General features: G+C 41.0%; 1 protein-coding gene and 1 long non-coding RNA gene across 7 annotated transcripts in view; one reads left to right on the top strand and one right to left on the bottom strand.

Annotated features, from left to right (window-relative positions):
- MEIS2 (Meis homeobox 2) overlaps positions 1–17,157 on the top strand; it is an 82,832-nt gene extending 65,675 nt beyond the window's left edge. For 3 of the 6 annotated variants that reach the window (XM_053475639.1, XM_053475640.1, XM_053475637.1), the window contains exons 10-13: positions 11,414–11,472; positions 12,730–12,840; positions 13,239–13,326; positions 15,759–17,157. In XM_053475639.1, the coding sequence (XP_053331614.1) occupies positions 11,414–11,472; positions 12,730–12,840; positions 13,239–13,297 (229 nt within the window). In that variant the 3' untranslated portion in view covers positions 13,298–13,326; positions 15,759–17,157. The remainder of the gene's footprint in view (positions 1–11,413; positions 11,473–12,729; positions 12,841–13,238; positions 13,327–15,758) is intronic. The other 3 variants (XM_053475641.1, XM_053475642.1, XM_053475638.1) reach the window with 1 other exon arrangement.
- On the bottom strand, positions 12,987–14,543 carry LOC128505310 (uncharacterized). The gene is made up of 2 exons (XR_008355564.1): positions 14,141–14,543; positions 12,987–13,062 (listed from the first exon to the last, which is right to left on the bottom strand). It is a non-coding gene; the product is annotated as an uncharacterized LOC128505310 (long non-coding RNA).
- Positions 17,158–18,448: the final 1,291 nt, after the last annotated feature.

Raw genomic sequence — 18,448 nt, forward strand, 5'->3', positions numbered from 1 at the left:
TGTCCTGATAACGTGCAGCCAGGAGACCCACCGTAGATTGAAATAAAATGAGTTGTTCACATTGGCCACGTTTATAATATCTGTAGATCAACCAACAATGCACCATATTTTACTTTATTGATGTAACTCGATACACCAGTTGGGCACCATGTAGAACCCCTCGCAAAGTTGGGGAGGCTGGAGAGGTCTTCTGAGGAGCACAGCAGACAGTTATTGGAGTGCTTCAGCAACGCTTTCAGCAACGGCTCTGCAATTTAATGAGGAAAGGAAAGCATAATGCTGCAGTGTGTGACATTTGATTAAAAGCTACTCGGTGTTGCCTTTTAACAAGCTGATTTATGTTTTCTACAGCAGGGGCTCTCAGATTCCTTATTTCAGGGAACCTCTGTTCTCATAATCATCTAGAAGAGCTTCATACTCCCACTTAACCGTGACCACCAATAAATGTATTAAAGATGGTTACAAAAAAAAAGATCTGTAGCTATAGAAATGAAAACAGACTTGATAGTGACCGCTATCGGAGACACCAAGAGGGTGATCCTGTTATACTCCAGAGGAACATCTGTTCTCCTTTCTGGGGCTTTTATTACAATTATTTTTTTTAATTTAACATTTTTCTTTAATTATGCTGAGGTCTTAATATAACTGAAACACAGAGAAAAAAAAAATTATATTTCTACACTAATTAACCCCTTGGCCTCTGCTGAGCTCTCATCTACCTGTTCATTTGATTACAGCGATATTTAACTCTATTGTCGAGTTTTCCAGAAAAGGACTTATTTCAAGATTCTTATTAGAAAGTGTAGAATTCCTCCCAACATCTTACCCGGTGATTGAAACGTTAGCTTTTTCAAATTGTTGCGTACTGTAAAAATCTCAGGTATAATAGTCATTCATATTCGGTGAATTTTAAACTACATTTGCAGGAAAAAACTCTATATAAAGTCATGTTATTGTGAGCCAGTGACTAATAGGCACCCACCAAGTGTCCTAAAAAAAGTCAAAACATTGTAATACACAGGATTTCATCCTAAAATGACCATTCTTTCGGTTTTCATTTCACGCGGATGTGATTTATACTGTGTTTATAGGCAGCTGCGTGCGGATACTTGAATAATCTATACATGTTCTTGACTGGGGCACAGTCTCTACAGGAATTTCCATAGGGGGTATAGCAGTTACCGTGACCCGTGTTCTTTGCTTTCTTGGCCCATCTTAACAACAGACGACCTGCTTTGATATTTCACAGCCAGCTCTAGAATGATACCTTTCTATGTGGATTAGCCCTGACTCTAGGGCTGGATAAAAAAAAAAAAAAAAAAAAAGACACGGGGAGGGAAAAAAAAAAAGAAGGGGGGGAGCTGCAGGATTTCCAGACAGCGATCAGAGCCGAGAAGAAATTATATTGGATTTACTTATCAAAATACAGGCCCTGGTTTTTTTTATTTTTATCGCAGGCTTAATTTTGTTCCCTACATTCCGGGGTGATGTTCAGATTAATTGAAACGACAGTTTTCTTTCAGAATTCGGGGAGAGTATTTGCACGGATTTCAGCACTAATACAAACTTAATTACATGGGACTCTATTTTATCATTCTAATTCCGTGTAGCCGGCTCTGTATTTACAAATGAGAAGCCTTCGCCTTTTATTCACAGCTTCCCTTAATATATTTATCAAAGCAGGTTCATTTACAAAGTGCCCTATCTGTGGCGTGCAGGCAGGCAGACACCAACAAAGCCGTTAGCTTTATCAGCCTGAGCTCCCGATGAGCCACCCGCGGGTCAATTGATTTTCGTGGTCCTCTGATTCATTTTAACCCCCCCATTTTTTACGGATCACAATGAGAGACACGCTCGGAGAATTAGCTGGTTTGTCTGACTTATCAGTTGGGCTATTTTTTTTTTCTTCGCTTTTATTTTCTTCGCTTTTTTTTTTCTTCTTCTTCTTCCCAAGCTACTTAAGTTGGCCACAGGAACTGCTGTTATCAGAGTTTAATGCACCCTATAGTGTGGATAGCATTTCAATTAAACCGGTAACCACAGCTTAGATGCAGCCGTTTCCATGCTGAGTGCGGTGCAGAAAGTGATGCGCCCGGCTACAGAGGCAGAAAATTGAGTTGCCTTGCTTCTGTCAACGTGATTAATGCACAAATAAACTGCTAACCTGGAGAAGACGGGAAGGCTGAGCTCATCTATGCCCAGTACAGATGTCTCTTTATGGGATTTGGGGTCCTTCTATTACTTTTTTCCATTAATGATTTTGGATTAACCCATTAACCCTGTACCTTAAATGCATAGAGAATGGGGTGCATGGGGCTTTAACCCCTTCCTCAAATCCAGAATGGGTGGTATGGTTTATATATATATATACATATACACACGCGTGTATGTATAGCTGCTGGGGTGGTAATTTATTTTCTTGTTCACATTTTGGATTTTAAAAAGTGCCCCTTTAAAAGAGACTGCGTTATTCTGCACTGGGGTGTTTTTTGTAACTATAGCTCCATGTGCACAATTCTCTCTCTCTGAGCTCATGCAGTCACATATGAAGTCTATGTCAGTATAGAATACCCGTGTGTACATTTAATGTACATTAACAGAAAAATAAACAGATCATTGAATATTTTAAAACAAAATAGTAGACCTGTGTCTTCAGATGACCCGGCACCAAGGATATATATTATAAAAAGTGTGTGTGTGTGTGTGTGTGTGTGTATGTATGTATATATATATATATACTGTGGTTGCAAGCGGTGGAAACGTCTGTTTGCCTTTTCTTACTCCTTCACCTTTCAAGGTAAACACAAGATTTGAAACTCTCCCTAACTTGCATAGCAAGATAAGATATCAGCGTCATTAGCAGGAGAGCAAACGGAGGTTTCTTTCTGGTTAAAGGTGACAAAACCAGGAACAGAAACTGGCTGAAGATTGGCGGGTAATCGGCACTCACAGATTACGGGCGATAAGGCCGGAAAAGAGTGTGAAGGGGTTAAAGGTGGCTTTGCGCACTCCAATAGCGCCTCCTTCTTCTACTTACCTACCTGCGCCTTTCCAGCCAAGTCCCCTGGTGTTTCCCTGGATTTTTGGCTGCTTTAGATAAACTGAAATATAAAGAGCTATGTTGCTATGGTGATTGCGTATATAATCTCTCCATGTATATACATAAACCTTGTTTCTTATCCATAAAACCTGTACTTTAAATATCATCCGTTCCCAGCTACCATAGTCATTTACAACATTAACCCTGTCTGCTGTTATTTTAATGGACAAAATGTGCTTTAAACAACTAAGTGACCCCAAACTTTTGAACTGTAGTGTACGCCCGAATAAAAGTCATTTTAGAAACGATTTGATGAACAGGTAGACTTAGAGGTAGTCGTTGGAAAAGAACGGTTCATTTTGGGGTAACAAGTGGAAACTGGTTTAAAAAAAAAGGTAGCTGCTTTCTAAATACCGTTCTGTACCCGAATGCTTCATTTTGCATCCAGGGCTGCGCATGTCTCTGCATGGTTATTGTCTGTTCACCTATCCTCCACCAAATCACCCGCTGTCATAACTCCGGGGACACTGACACTAATGTAGCATTATACGTAACAAATGGGACTTTATTCCTACCTAAAAGTAATTTAGAGCCACTTAGAAGCGTCTGCGTATTTTACACGGTTCTTTCTGCTGGTATTACGGAATCGCTAATTTTAACACTAATTAAACAGATTTATTTTTTCGGAGAGGTATATGGTTTGGACATACATGAGTGGGTGTTAGAGGCAGCTGGCGGAACGAGTTTCTGAACATACAGAACCATATCTGGTTTTTTAAGGAGATGCAATAATTATGGAAACACACAAAGAGGGCTCCATAACCTGGACCCTATTGTATGAGTACTGGCCCATCCTGGAGCCACCAGAGATACCTTGTTGGCTTTGGCCATGAATTCTCCAGACTACAGCACAGAGTTTTGTGGATTTACTTTATAATTATGACCCATGGTTCCATGGTAATGGCGTCCACGAGGTACACCGTGGAACCTGTGTGGCGAATTGGAATCTGGAATATCTGGAGACCTCTGGGGAGACCACAAACCTGAAGAACATTCCTCTACAGAACATGGGGAAGGGCGTCACTGCCTTGGTGTTTCTTCATCTCCGAGAGGGAATGTCAGACACTGACGGCAAAGAAAATCCTGCTTTATAACAATTTCTTACCCGGTCTGAGAAACACCTATGAAAACCCATCTTTTTTTTTTTTTTTTTTTATCAGGAGATGAAAGCCACAATGTATACAGGCAGGGGAGGTTAGAAGCAGATGATTCCCTTTTTTACGAATAAGCAGCTTAATGCATCTTGGCACCCAGAGCCTGCCTCAGAACGCCTCGGGCACTCTGTGAGCAGAATAGCAATTTTATTACTTTGTCATTAAACCAATTTCACAGCAGTATTGTTTGTTAATGAGCAGCGGCAAACGAGCGGAGATGTCACACACTGCAATAGCAGCGAGATTTGTGTCCCAGGCTCGGAGCAGGAAAAATGGAAAAGGCCATACTAATAAAAGAAAGAGAACGAGAAAGAGAGGAAAAAAAAAGGGAGCGAGATGCAGTCTGAGGTGCAAGGCGAAGTGTATAGGAAGCGGCGGATCTCGTGTTTATGAGCTAACTGTTCCTGTAAGGAATAAAAGGTCTGTAAGGCAAGCAGTTAAAACGAGGCCTATAAAATTAAAACCAAATTAAAGTACGGCGCAGGATTACTCAGCCTAGTTATGAGCGAATGAAATGTAACCCCTTTACTGCCAGCGAGGGCTGTAATGTTGTGCCAGAGAAGGGTTAATAGCGAGGTTACATTAACACTAATAAAATGTTGCCATGTATGCCAAGTCTAAATGGCTTAGATAATAAGGTTATTGGCTTTTTGTAGCCAACCGCCGAATTTTGCTAGGTTAAAAAAAGCAGCCACCCTTGATCTGGATTATGTTTAGGTATCTTTTGTAAAGAGAGCTCTGACTACAAGTGGCACGCAAGGCGTTACATGACAGCACTCGGATTGCAGCACGTTGCCCCTGGCTAGCCGAAGTGGCAGGCGCTGGCCGCACTCCTCCTGAGCCTCCGGAACGGCTTAGACAGGGAGACGTGCCAACGGTACAGAGGCAAATGGGTTAAGAACCTGCCGTGAAACTGTGGCCCCTGAGACCTGGCAGCTCTGCCCGCTTGGTACTGAGCCAGACTCATCGATTGTGCTGAACGCTCCAGTCATTATTTACTGTCCATCCGAATGGCTGGGCCTTAACCCTGCGTGACACATCCTAGCTACAGGTTAGCGTAATATCCTCACCTTTTACCGAGGCAGAGAACTGAAAGACCCTTCATACTGGCACAGACGCCGATCTGCTTTAAGGTATAATGGCGCTGTGCATGCATCTGTTGGCGTTAATGGCGCAGTTTGTCTATAGAGCATCACTGGCCAGTCGGTGGACCAGAAGACGGTAACTGCAGTCCATAGGTTCAAATGACTAGCAAATTAAATGGTAATTTGAAGTTCATCTGTGGCCAGTTTAGTATATTCACAAATCCTGATGTAAATACTTCCATGTTTCAGCAAACCATAAGGTTTTAGACCAGCGGTTATTATCATCGCCGTGGTGTACAAACTCAACGTCTACAGAATACAATCTTCCCTTGCAATATGTTGCTGCGTTCGCTGTCAGCGTTTGTAGGGATTAATAGAGTACTATGGGAGGATATAGCTTTCAAGGAGCAGACAGACACCTGAAGAAGCACTCGGGAGATGCCTGTTTCAGAGAGTGGACTTATTGACTCCAAGCAGAAAGAGCCGACTCCTCTATCATTACTGAGTAGCACAAACAGCGCTCCTCCAAGAGAAAATTACTGTTTGCGGTGGTAGATTGGCGAGGCAATTGGGGAAATGATCGAGGGTGACAGCAATAGAAGCTCCATCACAAGAGGTGCCTCCTTCGCATCTCCTGGATATGTTATCCTGGCCAGGCTGATGTCCTCCTCGCTCCATCCCATCCATTATCTCATGTAGGCACATTCAGAATAGAAAGTTTGTGCAGAGCGGTAGAATAATATGGAGATCTTTATTTTATTTTTTTTATTGACCTGGCGTGTTCTTTTTTCTTCTTCAATGCAATTTGTTTAGAACTTCTGGCCCTTTGTATAAGTTGTCTAGAAGCGGCAGGTATCTTGGGATCTTCTTTAGATGATGTCGGTGTTGTGTATCGTCGGGTTTGATATAGTCTTCATATTAACATTTTGTCTTTTAGAAAAGTGGCTTTAGCTGAAGCTATGCACAAGGAATGTGTATTATTTTATCTCTTGGAAAGAGATTAATTACAGATTTGCTAATTCATCAGCAGAAAGCATCTGATTTGTTAAGTCAAAAGAGCATAGAGTTCGTAGCTGTGAGGAATGTGTGTTGGGCTTGGAGAAGGAACAAGAAATGGAGAAGTCGTTTAAAGAAAGTGCCTAACTACAAACAAGTTGTTTGATTTGGAAATTAGGGAGGTGGGAAATAAACGGCTGTATTTTCTTAAAGAAGACAAGTAAGCATATAAGAGAGAAGAGACAGGAAGAGCTGTACCGATCGGGGATCGGGAGTAAAGGGGCGCAGGGCAGGCCGCTTTAGGGTAGAGATACCTGACCTGAGTTCGCCATGTAATGTTTAAGAACCTGTTTTGGGTCTTTAATGACAACAGCTTCCAAAGCAACAGAAGGTCATTTATATTCATGTTTAACTGTTAAAAGGCCATTGTCGACTTGAGTGAGGCTTTGGCTGGTGGTAGAGGACATGTTCCCCAGGTAAAGTCAGCAGAGTGACCCGACCGCAGTGCACTGCCATCTTGCAGGTGTGTTTATGCCCCAGGCTTCCTGGCCACGGTCCATTCCATTTACTGGAGCTGAATTAAACAGCAAGTAGTATGTTAAACAGAGAAAAAGAGAGAGAGAAAAAGAGAAAGGGAGAGCACAAGGGAGAAAACAGGAGCATCAAAGGACATGCCTCTAAGCTTTGTTAAGGCCAAGAAAAACCCTGTTTCAGTTGTCAGAGCTCGTTGATGCTGTAAAGATTGGTGCATTTTTTTCCCACCTCTCTCTCTCTCCTGCAATATGTGGTTCTGCCTTAGGACAGAAAGTAAAACAGAACGGATGAACAGAGTTCCACTCCATAAATCAGCCGTTCCTCTATCCCAGATCAAAGCTCCGATATGCTCCCTTCCAGCCTACTCGTCCACTTCAGCTGCTTGACGGACAGGTAACATCTGGCCCAAAGAGCTCTTCCCAGAGACCTAGAAAATATCTTCCTCAGAGCTAATCAGGGCTAGAAAGGCTGGGGACCCGAGCACTCACCTTCATCTCTTCAAAGCTTGCACTCTGTAATTGCTCTATTTCCAGGGGCACTTTCTTTGTTTCTCTCGGTCCGTTTAGAGGAGCTGTCTCTCCATTGGCTGGCTCAGCACGCCTGCCTTCTATCATTCTTGCTTACATGCACATTGCCTATGTATTTCTGTATTGTGAGAAGAGCATTTACTCTTCTGTTGGAAGTAATCGAGTCCAAAAAACCTAGAGCCTGCGCTTTGGTTCCCTGGCGTGAGCATAAAAATGCTTTGAACTACTTAAAATATTGGGGTAGATGGTTAGATGGTTTTTAATCAATAAACAAATCTTTAATGGTTACCCCATACTTAAGCCAACCCTTTAAGTTGGTTCAATACACTAGGTGCGTCAATGTATTTGATGAATATTTGAAGAAAGCATGCAAAGGGTTACACATTGGATGAGGGACAGTTGTATGCAAATGTAGCTGATATGCAAAGTGCGGAGAGTTGGTGGAGCTCAGTCTCACTATCTCTGCGGGCACACGTCTTATGCAAAATCCACTCCAAATGCAGACAGGGCACCATCTGCCTTTCCTTTGCGCCACCTGGGCATCCATCAGCACATGTGGTAGTCCATGTAGATGCCAAGCACCTGGTGGATCCCCTCTACTCCCAAAGCCTGACCTTTCCCTGTAGATAAACCTCTGTTGGCATAGTGCTTGGATGCTGGTAACCTGCTTCCTTGTTCCTGACCTGGGCTCCTGCAGCAGCAAAGTTGCCTATGACCATTCACGTGACACAATGATGTGGTTTGAAGCGCATTAAGGTATAGCTTATTATTACCCCCTGGTGTTGTTACACTACAGTTCCCATTATCCTCTGAGAGCAAAAAAAACGGACTATAACTTTTAGAACCAATACTGTAGGAACAGCTGGAGAGCAGCAACGTGCCAGACCTCGACTCATTGTAAAACGGGAGCCTTCCTGTAAACAGGGTCCAAGACATAGGATGTGGAGCTCTGAGTGCACTCCATGGTAACAGGAGAGTACGTGGAGCTTTGTGTGCTGGCCCCATCACAAATGGGGAGCGATCCCAGTTTACGAAACATTTCTGGGTAGTATCCAAAGAAATGACCTTTGTTTGAACCCTCAACCCTCCTTTTAATGACTTGTTTGAAGACAGCCTTGAGTCCTGGGCATGGTGGTGTGTTGGGGGTGGGGATTGCTAATGGTTTGCAGGCCTCAGAAGGTCTTTGTTGGGGGATAGAGGTAAACTTGCACATTATCCACATTTCGGACAGGGTAGTGTGTTGGTCCTACACCAGCAGTTGTGTCTTAAAAATGTTTCTTGTAGACCGAAGGTCAAAGTTATTTAGACAAATCAAGCAACAAATGTTAAAACTGGACTGATCACCATAGAAGCCAAAGAATTTCTCAGCCGATTACGTCGAACACATCGGCTTTCTCCAGAAAATGCTTGACGAATATGGCGGCAGAAGTTGTGGACGCTCCCAATCAGGGCAAATAATTTTAAAAAGATAAGCAGTGGATGTAACCTCGGTCTAGGACACAATGAAACATGGAAGACTGACTTTCATACTGATCCGCCATTATTGTTCCGGTCCTTCGTGTTCAATAACTTTAATGCTTTATGGCAGACATTCCTTTTTCTATGTTTGGGGTCAGGGTTGACCTGCGTTTATCTCAAACCCCTGAATTTCTGGAAACAAGGTGCCCTCAACATCGACCTTTCTAGACAAATCCACGCAATTTTATAGAAACGCTCGCAGCCTGTAAACTGGCCCATGTCGCCGTAGTAAGGCTGAGGTTCCAGTAGCGTTTTGAATGTGCGCGCCTTTGGAAACGCGGCCATCTTTTTAATGCGTAGAAGGTGTGGGGCAGGGTCTAAGGGGGTCTGCTTTATACTGGTACCTTATATTTGTTTAACTCAAAACACAGAGGATTAATGGCAACAATTACCAGTTAAGGTAACATGAAAAATTGCAGGCACTCATTCTGGGATTACCATCTAAATTAGATCCAGCCTTAACGGCATGGTGACTTATGGCTCTGCATGTCCTTGTCAAATAGGGGGCTATTACTACCTGCTTTTAGGGAGGGGTGGAGGGGAAAGTCCCCTCTGTGCTTAATGCGAAACACATGTTGGAATAAAGGATACACGCCATGCTCCCTCACACTCCTCATGGTAAACAGAAATGGCGCATGCCAGCCCCCTGGGTTCATGTTTATGCTTTGCCTTGAGCACCCTTAACCCTTCACTGCCTAACAGCTGATAAATCTGTCATTCTCTCCCCACACATTCCTGATAGACCTCTTTGTTTAAAGCCCCAGAGCCTTCAGTTGCTGGTTGGATTGCGAACCATTTCTTGGTCTCACTTCTTCACCTCTTGTGTAAACCAAGGAGATGTTTAATAAACAGATCTTTCCCCCGACCCCGTATGGCCATTCGGCAAGGATCCTGCTCTGGTCACCCTAACGTTACATTCTTTCCCAAAGCACTTTACTGGTTTGAGATAACTGAAGATTGCGTTATCTGTTGATTTCCTGTCTGTAGAACCCTTGTTGATGGTCTCCATCCTGGAGGAATGTATTGTTGGTTTCCATTACCTTTGATGTCCGGTCCACGCAGGCTTATCACCTGGATCTTTTATTAAGTATCAGTATATACTATGCTTTCTCTACATTGTGGTTGTATATAAAGCATAAGCTGTAGATTTTATATATGGAATGATATGACCAACAGACTCTGCCTGATGTGCCTTCAGCCTTCTGATTGTTTGACCGCTACTCAATCCCAAACTGGAGATTGTTTAGGTCATTTTAACTGGTAGTTTGCTTTCTGCCTTTCCTCACTTTTATATCTTCTAATGCCAGCAAGTTGTGCCAGATTTATAAAATTGTGCAGCTTAGGGGCCCCATGTGGCAACAGAGGTCAGCACCAATTGGCACTGACCTGTGTGTGACCCCCCTGGCTTTTAAAGTTTGAGTCAGCAGGAGGTGGTAAGTATGAGGTAGGAGGGGGCCTCACTCCTGGAGCTGGCTCTCTAGCCTCTATAGGACTGGCAATAAAACTTAAGACAGTTTAATGGATGTCTCTGCTGACCCAGAGAAGCCACATGAAAACAAAAAGTCTGGACTTCATTTAGGGCCGGGTAGGAGGGGAGCAGGACTATGCTGGGAGATCAGAGAGGGGACTTCTGGGCTGCTCCATGGAAATGAACATTTTTATTTGCATCTGAGAAGACTTGTCGTAATTTAAAGCAACGTTTCAGGGCTGCATCTACTTGGGGTCTCCGTTATGCCATCCAAGAGTTTTTTATTCAGTTTTCGTGCCTTTTGCTAGCACTCCGGGCCAATGATGTCTCTGGTGTCTCTCCCGCATGCACTTGCTTGCTAACGTAAGATCTTCATAGCGGCATCCCCTACACAATTATCTAGCTGGCCCATGTGTTAATTACATTAAGTAGGGAGACTTGTAACTTTTACAATCGTTGTGGTGTGTGGACTCTCCTGGCTGGGTTTTTGGGTACATAGTTGGCAGATATGTGAAGTCCATCTTGTGATGGTGGCTTTTAATGTTGTGACTAACAAGGGTCAGCGACATAAAGGTTTTGTTTGCTCCTCTGTGATATCATTGAGAGATTTCTTAACCTCGTCTCTACAGTGTGAAAACAAACATGAACTTGATACACATCTCCCAAAAGTAGGAGGCCATCCATACTGCCCAGAGGCAACAGCATTTCCACAGAGGGAAGACGAAAGGCAGCAGGGGACATGTTAGGAGCAGTCATCAATGCTAACCTCTTTGTATACAATTATGTATAGCTTCAAGTTATAGGAAGGAACAACTCCTAACAGTTTACAAGTCCCCGAGTTCCAACCTCTCATATATATAATGAAAGTTTTATTTTTGAATTGAAAATTGCACATGGAAGGTGTACCATGCAACTAGTGGTCTTCAAGCATGTTTCTGAAGGTCAATCGGAAGGGGTTTGTGTATCATTTTCTTATCCTCTTCATGGGAATGTTGCATAAAATAACAAATTGTATTTCTCTTGTGTTTCAGGTTCATTAACGCCAGAAGACGAATAGTCCAGCCGATGATTGACCAGTCTAATCGAGCAGGTGAGGTCCCAGGCGGCTTTCTCTCCACTTAACTACTAACGGGTTAAGTTTCTGCAGCTCCTGTCAGAACTTTGCATCAGCCAGAGGTGTATGAAACAGAGAAGGGTTCAATGGGCAGTAAATAAAATGCCTCAGCAAGACATTCTGGGAGACAGTAGAGAAGAGAAGTGGGGGCAATGTCACCCCCTTTTAAATCCCAGCATCCCGCCATAGGGAGCAGCTAATTGGTGCTAATTGGAGATTTCCAGCATGCTCTCGGTACAATTGCAACCCCTCCTCCCACAAACCGCTAATTGGCGCAAAGTACTGGGCCACTAGGAAGCCGTTTAACCCCTCTGTTACCAAAGCAGGTGCTTGCCCCCAATGGAAGGGTTAAATTACTTGTTGCATCCTATGCAAAACCTCCTGGCGGTACAAGGAAGCTGCGTCTATATGCGTCCCATTGTGCGCATTCATTCACAGCCTATTCACAAGGAGCCCGCCGGCATAATATCCCTGGCTTTTTTTAAGGTATAGGGTGAGAATGTGTGTGGGGTAATGCCAAGGGGGGGGGTTCTTTGGGAAGCATATTTTCCATTAAAAAAAAGTCACACCAATCACATTTAATGACTTGGACTGAAATGGACATTATCATTATAATTTCCCCCATTTTTCCCACCTTCGTTAATTTACAAACTTTTTAATACTTCCTAATTGCCATTAAAAAAAGCAGGCTGTTTTTTTGGTGTTTTAATAGGAGCTCACAGCTAAACCCCCCCCCCCCTGCCCTTATTCTCACAAACTTTTACACTAAAGTGGAATGGGTTCACCCATCCATTAGAATGGAGCCGATTTTTGTCTACGGAAGGAGCAAAGCATTTTTTGTGCATCACGTTGCACATTCATTGTATTTACCAATAATCTTTCCTCTTGGAGATGATTTCTCATTCTGCATGTGACAATGTTAATGTTTTGTGGCTTCCAAAAATCTCTTCGAAATGTTTAAGGCATGTGGGGCAGTAATAAAGACCCCGGTGGCTCCTAACTTTAAGTGAGGGGCAAGATGAGTGTAAAGGGGACATGTTCCTAGAGATCCTGATCCCCACCAAGCCAAGCAAATCATGGCTTCTCTCCATGTAGCGTCTAGTTAGTGTCTGGTTTGGTGCTTGTGCGGGTTGATAGCGTGTGTTTCAGTCCTGACACTGGAACCTTTGCTGATTTTCCGGTATGTCTTCTCTTCTTTTTTCCTTCTCTGTGTCCACGTTTGACCACAATCAGGTTTTCTTCTTGATCCTTCAGTGAGCCAAGGAGCAGCGTATAGTCCCGAGGGTCAGCCAATGGGGAGCTTTGTGTTGGATGGTCAACAACACATGGGGATCCGGCCCGCAGGTAAATTTCAGACTTCTGGTGACGTTCACAACAGTTAGACATTGCCATGTGACAGCGGCAACATCTGCCTAATGAAACTATTTTAGCATGCGCAGATATGCAGAACATGGTTATTTAAATCGACAACATATAATATGTTCTGGACATCCTATATATAGTTTAATGCACATTCTGGAGACATATACACATAATTTAGTATTTTTTTTTCAAAATCTGACACACCTTGAGAAAAAAAAAAATGATTACAGTTACTGTCTGGCGACATAATGTGTGGCTCTCTTCGGAAAACTACGCACAAACACACACGGTAAACAGACTTAAATAGGAATGGTTATAACCGCAGGATAATCTCTGTCCCTCCTATCTGGTGTCTCTTACTACGTTCTCTCTCTTTCTAGGGCCTATGAGTGGAATGGGAATGAATATGGGCATGGATGGACAGTGGCATTATATGTAACCGTCACCTTGCACAGCAACGAATAACAAGTAAGTATATCCAGCATCCCACAACATACACAACATGTGTTCATCATTATATATGCACTAAATTATAATATATATATAATATATATATGCATGCTTCGGAATGTATTAAGCATCTTAAGGCACTGACTGGCCTTCCTACCTAAGGAAAGCGATCAGATTCCTCCTGTGAAATTACACACATTGAAGGTTAGCAGGGAAGGGGGTTTAGCGTAATTATGCCTTTGACTGATTTGACGCCGCTGATCTTGGGTCCGTGCCCGCATGATACATAGAAACTCTGAATTTGACGGCAGATCAACGGCAGAACCAGTCGGCCAAATCTAGTCTAAGACGAGACCGAGGACTGATTAAGGTCAAGAAAAAAATGGGCAGCTTCCCCATACAAAGACCTTAGTCGTCAATCTCATCTTAGATGGTAAAAAAATTAAAATAAAATAAAAAAAAAAAAAATCGGAAGGACTATCCCCGACGACTATTCTTGAGATATTTGGTGTGATTTTTACTTCTTTTATTTAAATACGCCGGTATCGGGGAGAGAGGGGCGAGGTAGTCAATAAATGTATTAAAAAGGGGAAAGAGATTTAGTGGCAAGTGAATATAAAGCAACACATTTTTCACTCAGGGCTGAATGGCTGCACTTGGATTAAGAAACCCATTACAGTTTAAAGCTTCAAGTGTTTTGACGTATCTTTAAAAAAAAAAAGAAATGCAGCCTGCCAGCTTCTTCCCCTTAGATGAAGGCAGCGGAGCAGACAGAATTGCATATAACATTGAAACTTCTTTGTTTAATGAGGCCGAATATAGGAAGACTTACCTTGATTAAATCATTCTGTATATGTAAATAGAGACCAGCATTTCATAGCCGATCTCATGGGGCTGGCGTGACATCCACTGATGAAGCCAATTTTCCTATCTCCTCTGTCTTTTTACAAATGCGGTCAGGAAACAGAAAGCAATGTTCCCTATAACGGCCACAGAGAAAACATTTTCTCAGCTTGGATAATTCTTAATATAGGCCATATAATTTCTAGCCTATTTAATTACATAACATATTTTATGCTTCATGACCAATTACATTAATAGCTTAATACAGAAGAATATTATCCTCTCTTGATTTGATTACGCAGCCACACAATATGGTATATTTGGTACTTAATTATCATCAGGCATTGAGAAGGCGGCCGGGTTAAAACAAACACAGGGCCATCCATACAGCCTGGGAGATTCGATGGCTTCGGCGCGCGTGTTTTTCTGGCTCGTCGTCCTCATCATCCCGTTTTCGGGGTGTGACAAAAAATATATATATATAATTTTCTTGGTCTTTTTAGGTGGAGGTATTTAAATGCTATAAATGGAGGTATACACAGGTCATGATAAAATAGAGGTTTTTATTTTGTTTGTTTTTTTTACTAAGAAGGCGTGAAATGTTTTTGCAGGAATTAATGCAAAAGTCTAGTAGAAAATTTTTTTTTTTAGTAAAATTCATGGAATAATGAAAATAATTAGTTACATCACTGGCATTAACTGTATGCGTTCGAGATAAGTACATTTATATTACTGACCATCAGCTTAAGTCACAGCTCATGGCCGTGTGTGGAAAGACAGATCAAGCATATAGTTATTGAAAATCAAATGACAAAATTAATAAAAGGTTATACAATCATGCACAGCGTGGTGGGGGCATTTTCTGATCATTACTGTGCCCCTTCTCGTTTCATCACCAGATCATTCTCTCCTTACTTTATACTGTTACGATTTATTTATAGAGCTCCATAGCGCTATTACAATAGAGAACAGCGAAATTAAACAATACAATATACCATTTAACAATAAGATTAACACACACTGATTTGCAGGCCTTCAAATATAATTATATATATACACATATATATATATATATACACATATATATATATATATACACATATATATACATACATATACACACACAAACACGCATGGGATAGGCATAAGGACCAATCATAGACCACTATATTTCACAGGACATGCAGCAAGTATGTCCTGAGAAATATATGTATTTATTGTGTAGATAATTGTAGAAAGTATATAAAAACAAGATCCCGGCCTGTGTGTAAAGTAAAAGTAGTGTTCATATTTAAATTACCATGCAGCACAGAACTCAGCTGCTTATGGCATTTATCTATCAACATGATGCAGCCGCAACTAAAATATGATGGGAAATTATATTGTTTTTGTTTTTATTTCTTTTTAGTAATGTGTATACGAGGCTTGTGTATTCTAGTAGAGATTAGTGCATTCAAAATCAGGTTTTTCTACGTTTTTCTCTTCATTTCTGAACCCATTTAGGATGCTCAAAAATATATAATTATTGAATACTGAGTCGTTTAACTATTTTTATTGTCTAGTCATTGTCCGTCTATACCAATAATATTTTGTCCCTTTTTTCCCAGGTCTGCAGGACATGCCAGGGGACTGTCTTTCTCAGGGTGGTCCTAATGGGTATCAGTTTGTACAACCAGCTCTCATTCCTCCCAAGTTGTCGTCATACCCTCTTTCCTCAAGACATGGACCACCAGTGCCCTACATCAGCCAAGACACCTCATCACGAGCCGTGTACATACACAGAGGATTGGCTCTCCATGGGATGACCATGTCCGCCCAAACCACCTCACCCCTTCTCCCTTAGCACTTGGGAGTCATTTCTTCGACACAACCCCCCAACAATATAAGGAACCTCAAGGGAAAAGCAAAATGTAAGACTTCTGAACTTTGACCAGTTTTAAAAGTAAAATTCCAGACAGCTGTGATTTTTTTTAAAAAAAAAAAAACAGACATTTTGTCATTTTCATCAAAAAAAAAAACAAAAACAACTAAGGACCAACGAAACAAGACGAGAACACAAATGTGAAAAAACAAACAAACAAACAAATGGGCCTAGTTAATGCCCGGAAAGAAAGAAAAACCACAAAGTCCCCTCTGGAAAAGCAGAAAGACTGAAAGATATAACTACTGTAGGATAAAACATAGGAACTAAGTTAACTTGTACATTTCTGTTGATTTAAATAGTTTTAGAAGAGACATAAAAAGATATCCTTGTTTTTTCCACACTATGTGTGTTGTTCCCAAAAGAATGACTGTTTTGGCTCAGCCAGAACCCATCCCTATGGAAAGCTACCGGATTTTATCACTTGTGACCATTGCAGAAGAGCATAGAGCACATCCTGGAAAGACCATGGAGATCCAAGACCTTCTAGGGTGCGAGAAGTGTCTATCTGCCCCTTTGGCACTACAGGACAATTTATTTGGGGGCAGTTATACACACAAGGACAGAGAGAGACACTTTTTTTTTTATCCTTGTGATTGATGTGGACACCCCTTTGTATGGATGGAGGGGGGGGGGATTCCTGCAATCTGGTCTTTGCACCAAATGAAAAAAAAACTGAACTTAATTGTACACTCAAAGACTGGTGAAAGAGTGCGCGTGGAAAAGAGAGAATGTGCGTGTGCCTGCGAAAGTGCGAAGAGAGATTGTGAAGGGAAGACAATACTGTAACAGAATTTGTTCAGAGTTTGTTCTATTAATGTTTCATGTTAGATATTCTATGTGTTACCTCAATTGAAAAAAAAAAAGAATGTTCTCTTAGTAAAACCTGCTGTGGGATTGGTATTGTATGTCCATGGATTATTTCTTTCTCAGCACGTGTTCCTCATTAGAGAAAAATGCTGTTACCTTTAAGCTTTGTCAAAATTTACATTAAAATACTTGTATGAGGACTGTGAGTTTATGTTTAAAGAAAAAAAGAAAAAAAAAGGTGTTACAAAATGCGGTAATAAATATTTCATTTTGGATTTTTTGTGGGGTTCTGTGTGTGCTCTCAATGTGGGGTTTGGAGATTTGCTATTACGTCACAATATGGAGAAAAATTAGCCATCAAATAGGTCATTAGTGATGGAATATATATATGTGTATATATATATATATATATATATATATATATATATATATATATATATATATATATAGACACCTACAATAAAAGTCTAATGGGTTCTAACCTGAAAATTATGGGGGGGGGGACACAAAAATATTAATATTTTACAATTAGATCTGTGCTCCTATCTAAAATAGGGTTGATCACAGATCTTTATTTATGAAAAATTAAAATAAATATATTAGCAGGTAACAAACTACTATAAGAATGTAACAATAATAAATTACTATATTAATATTAGAATAATTATTAAAATATAGATTATTAAATTATTGAAAAAAAATATATTTTACAAATGTATTAAATGTGATAAAATCCTGAAGGGCTTTTATTATTTAGAAATATGTAAATCACAATAAATACAAATGTTTCTATACACAGGATTTTATTATTCTTAGTTTTGTTACATTGTATCTATAGGTTGGAGACAATTCAATTAAATATCAAAAGATTTTCTCAGCAAATTAAAATACTGCAGCGATTTATAATAAAATCGTTGCTGCTAAAACGTATCCAACGAAATATTTATCAAGAAGCGGTATTATTGAAGGGTGATCAAGAAATTCACAAATAATTCCGCGGAGTAAACGGGATTTATTACCGGCTCTACCGGGCGCCTCACTGGTTAATGCGCCAATGCATTAATTTGTCATTGTCCGGTAGCTAAAGAGTTAGTGCTGGGGGGGGGGTAAATGGTGGAGAATTTAACCCTCCAGCTGATTAAATCATCTAATAAAAAAATAAGTATAAAAAAAATATAAAAGCAATAAATATTCGTTACAATATCTGCAGATCGGTGTGTTAAATAAGCAGCGTTTTATTTCATGATCGCATTTAACGGTAAACGATCCGAACAACATCCCGGCCCGATATTCGTTGCCGGTGAATTAATCGGTCCGCTATTTTAATAAATGACCGTTACACTCGCACAGCGCCGCGCATACCGTAGCGCTGCATCAATACATCATTCCCATAAACGGATAATGCACGCGGGGGCACAAGCAGAAGAGAACCCCAGGCGCTTACACTCTAATTTAGTGAATTTCTGTTTGTACCAGGCGATTTATCTGTGGTGCATTTAATGTTCATTTACAATATATATAATATGTAATCTGTGTAATACACATATGTAATTATATCTCTATAGC

This window comes from Spea bombifrons, chromosome 9 (genome assembly GCF_027358695.1).
Source record: "Spea bombifrons isolate aSpeBom1 chromosome 9, aSpeBom1.2.pri, whole genome shotgun sequence".
In the NCBI taxonomy this organism is placed as follows: Eukaryota; Metazoa; Chordata; class Amphibia; order Anura; family Pelobatidae; genus Spea; species Spea bombifrons.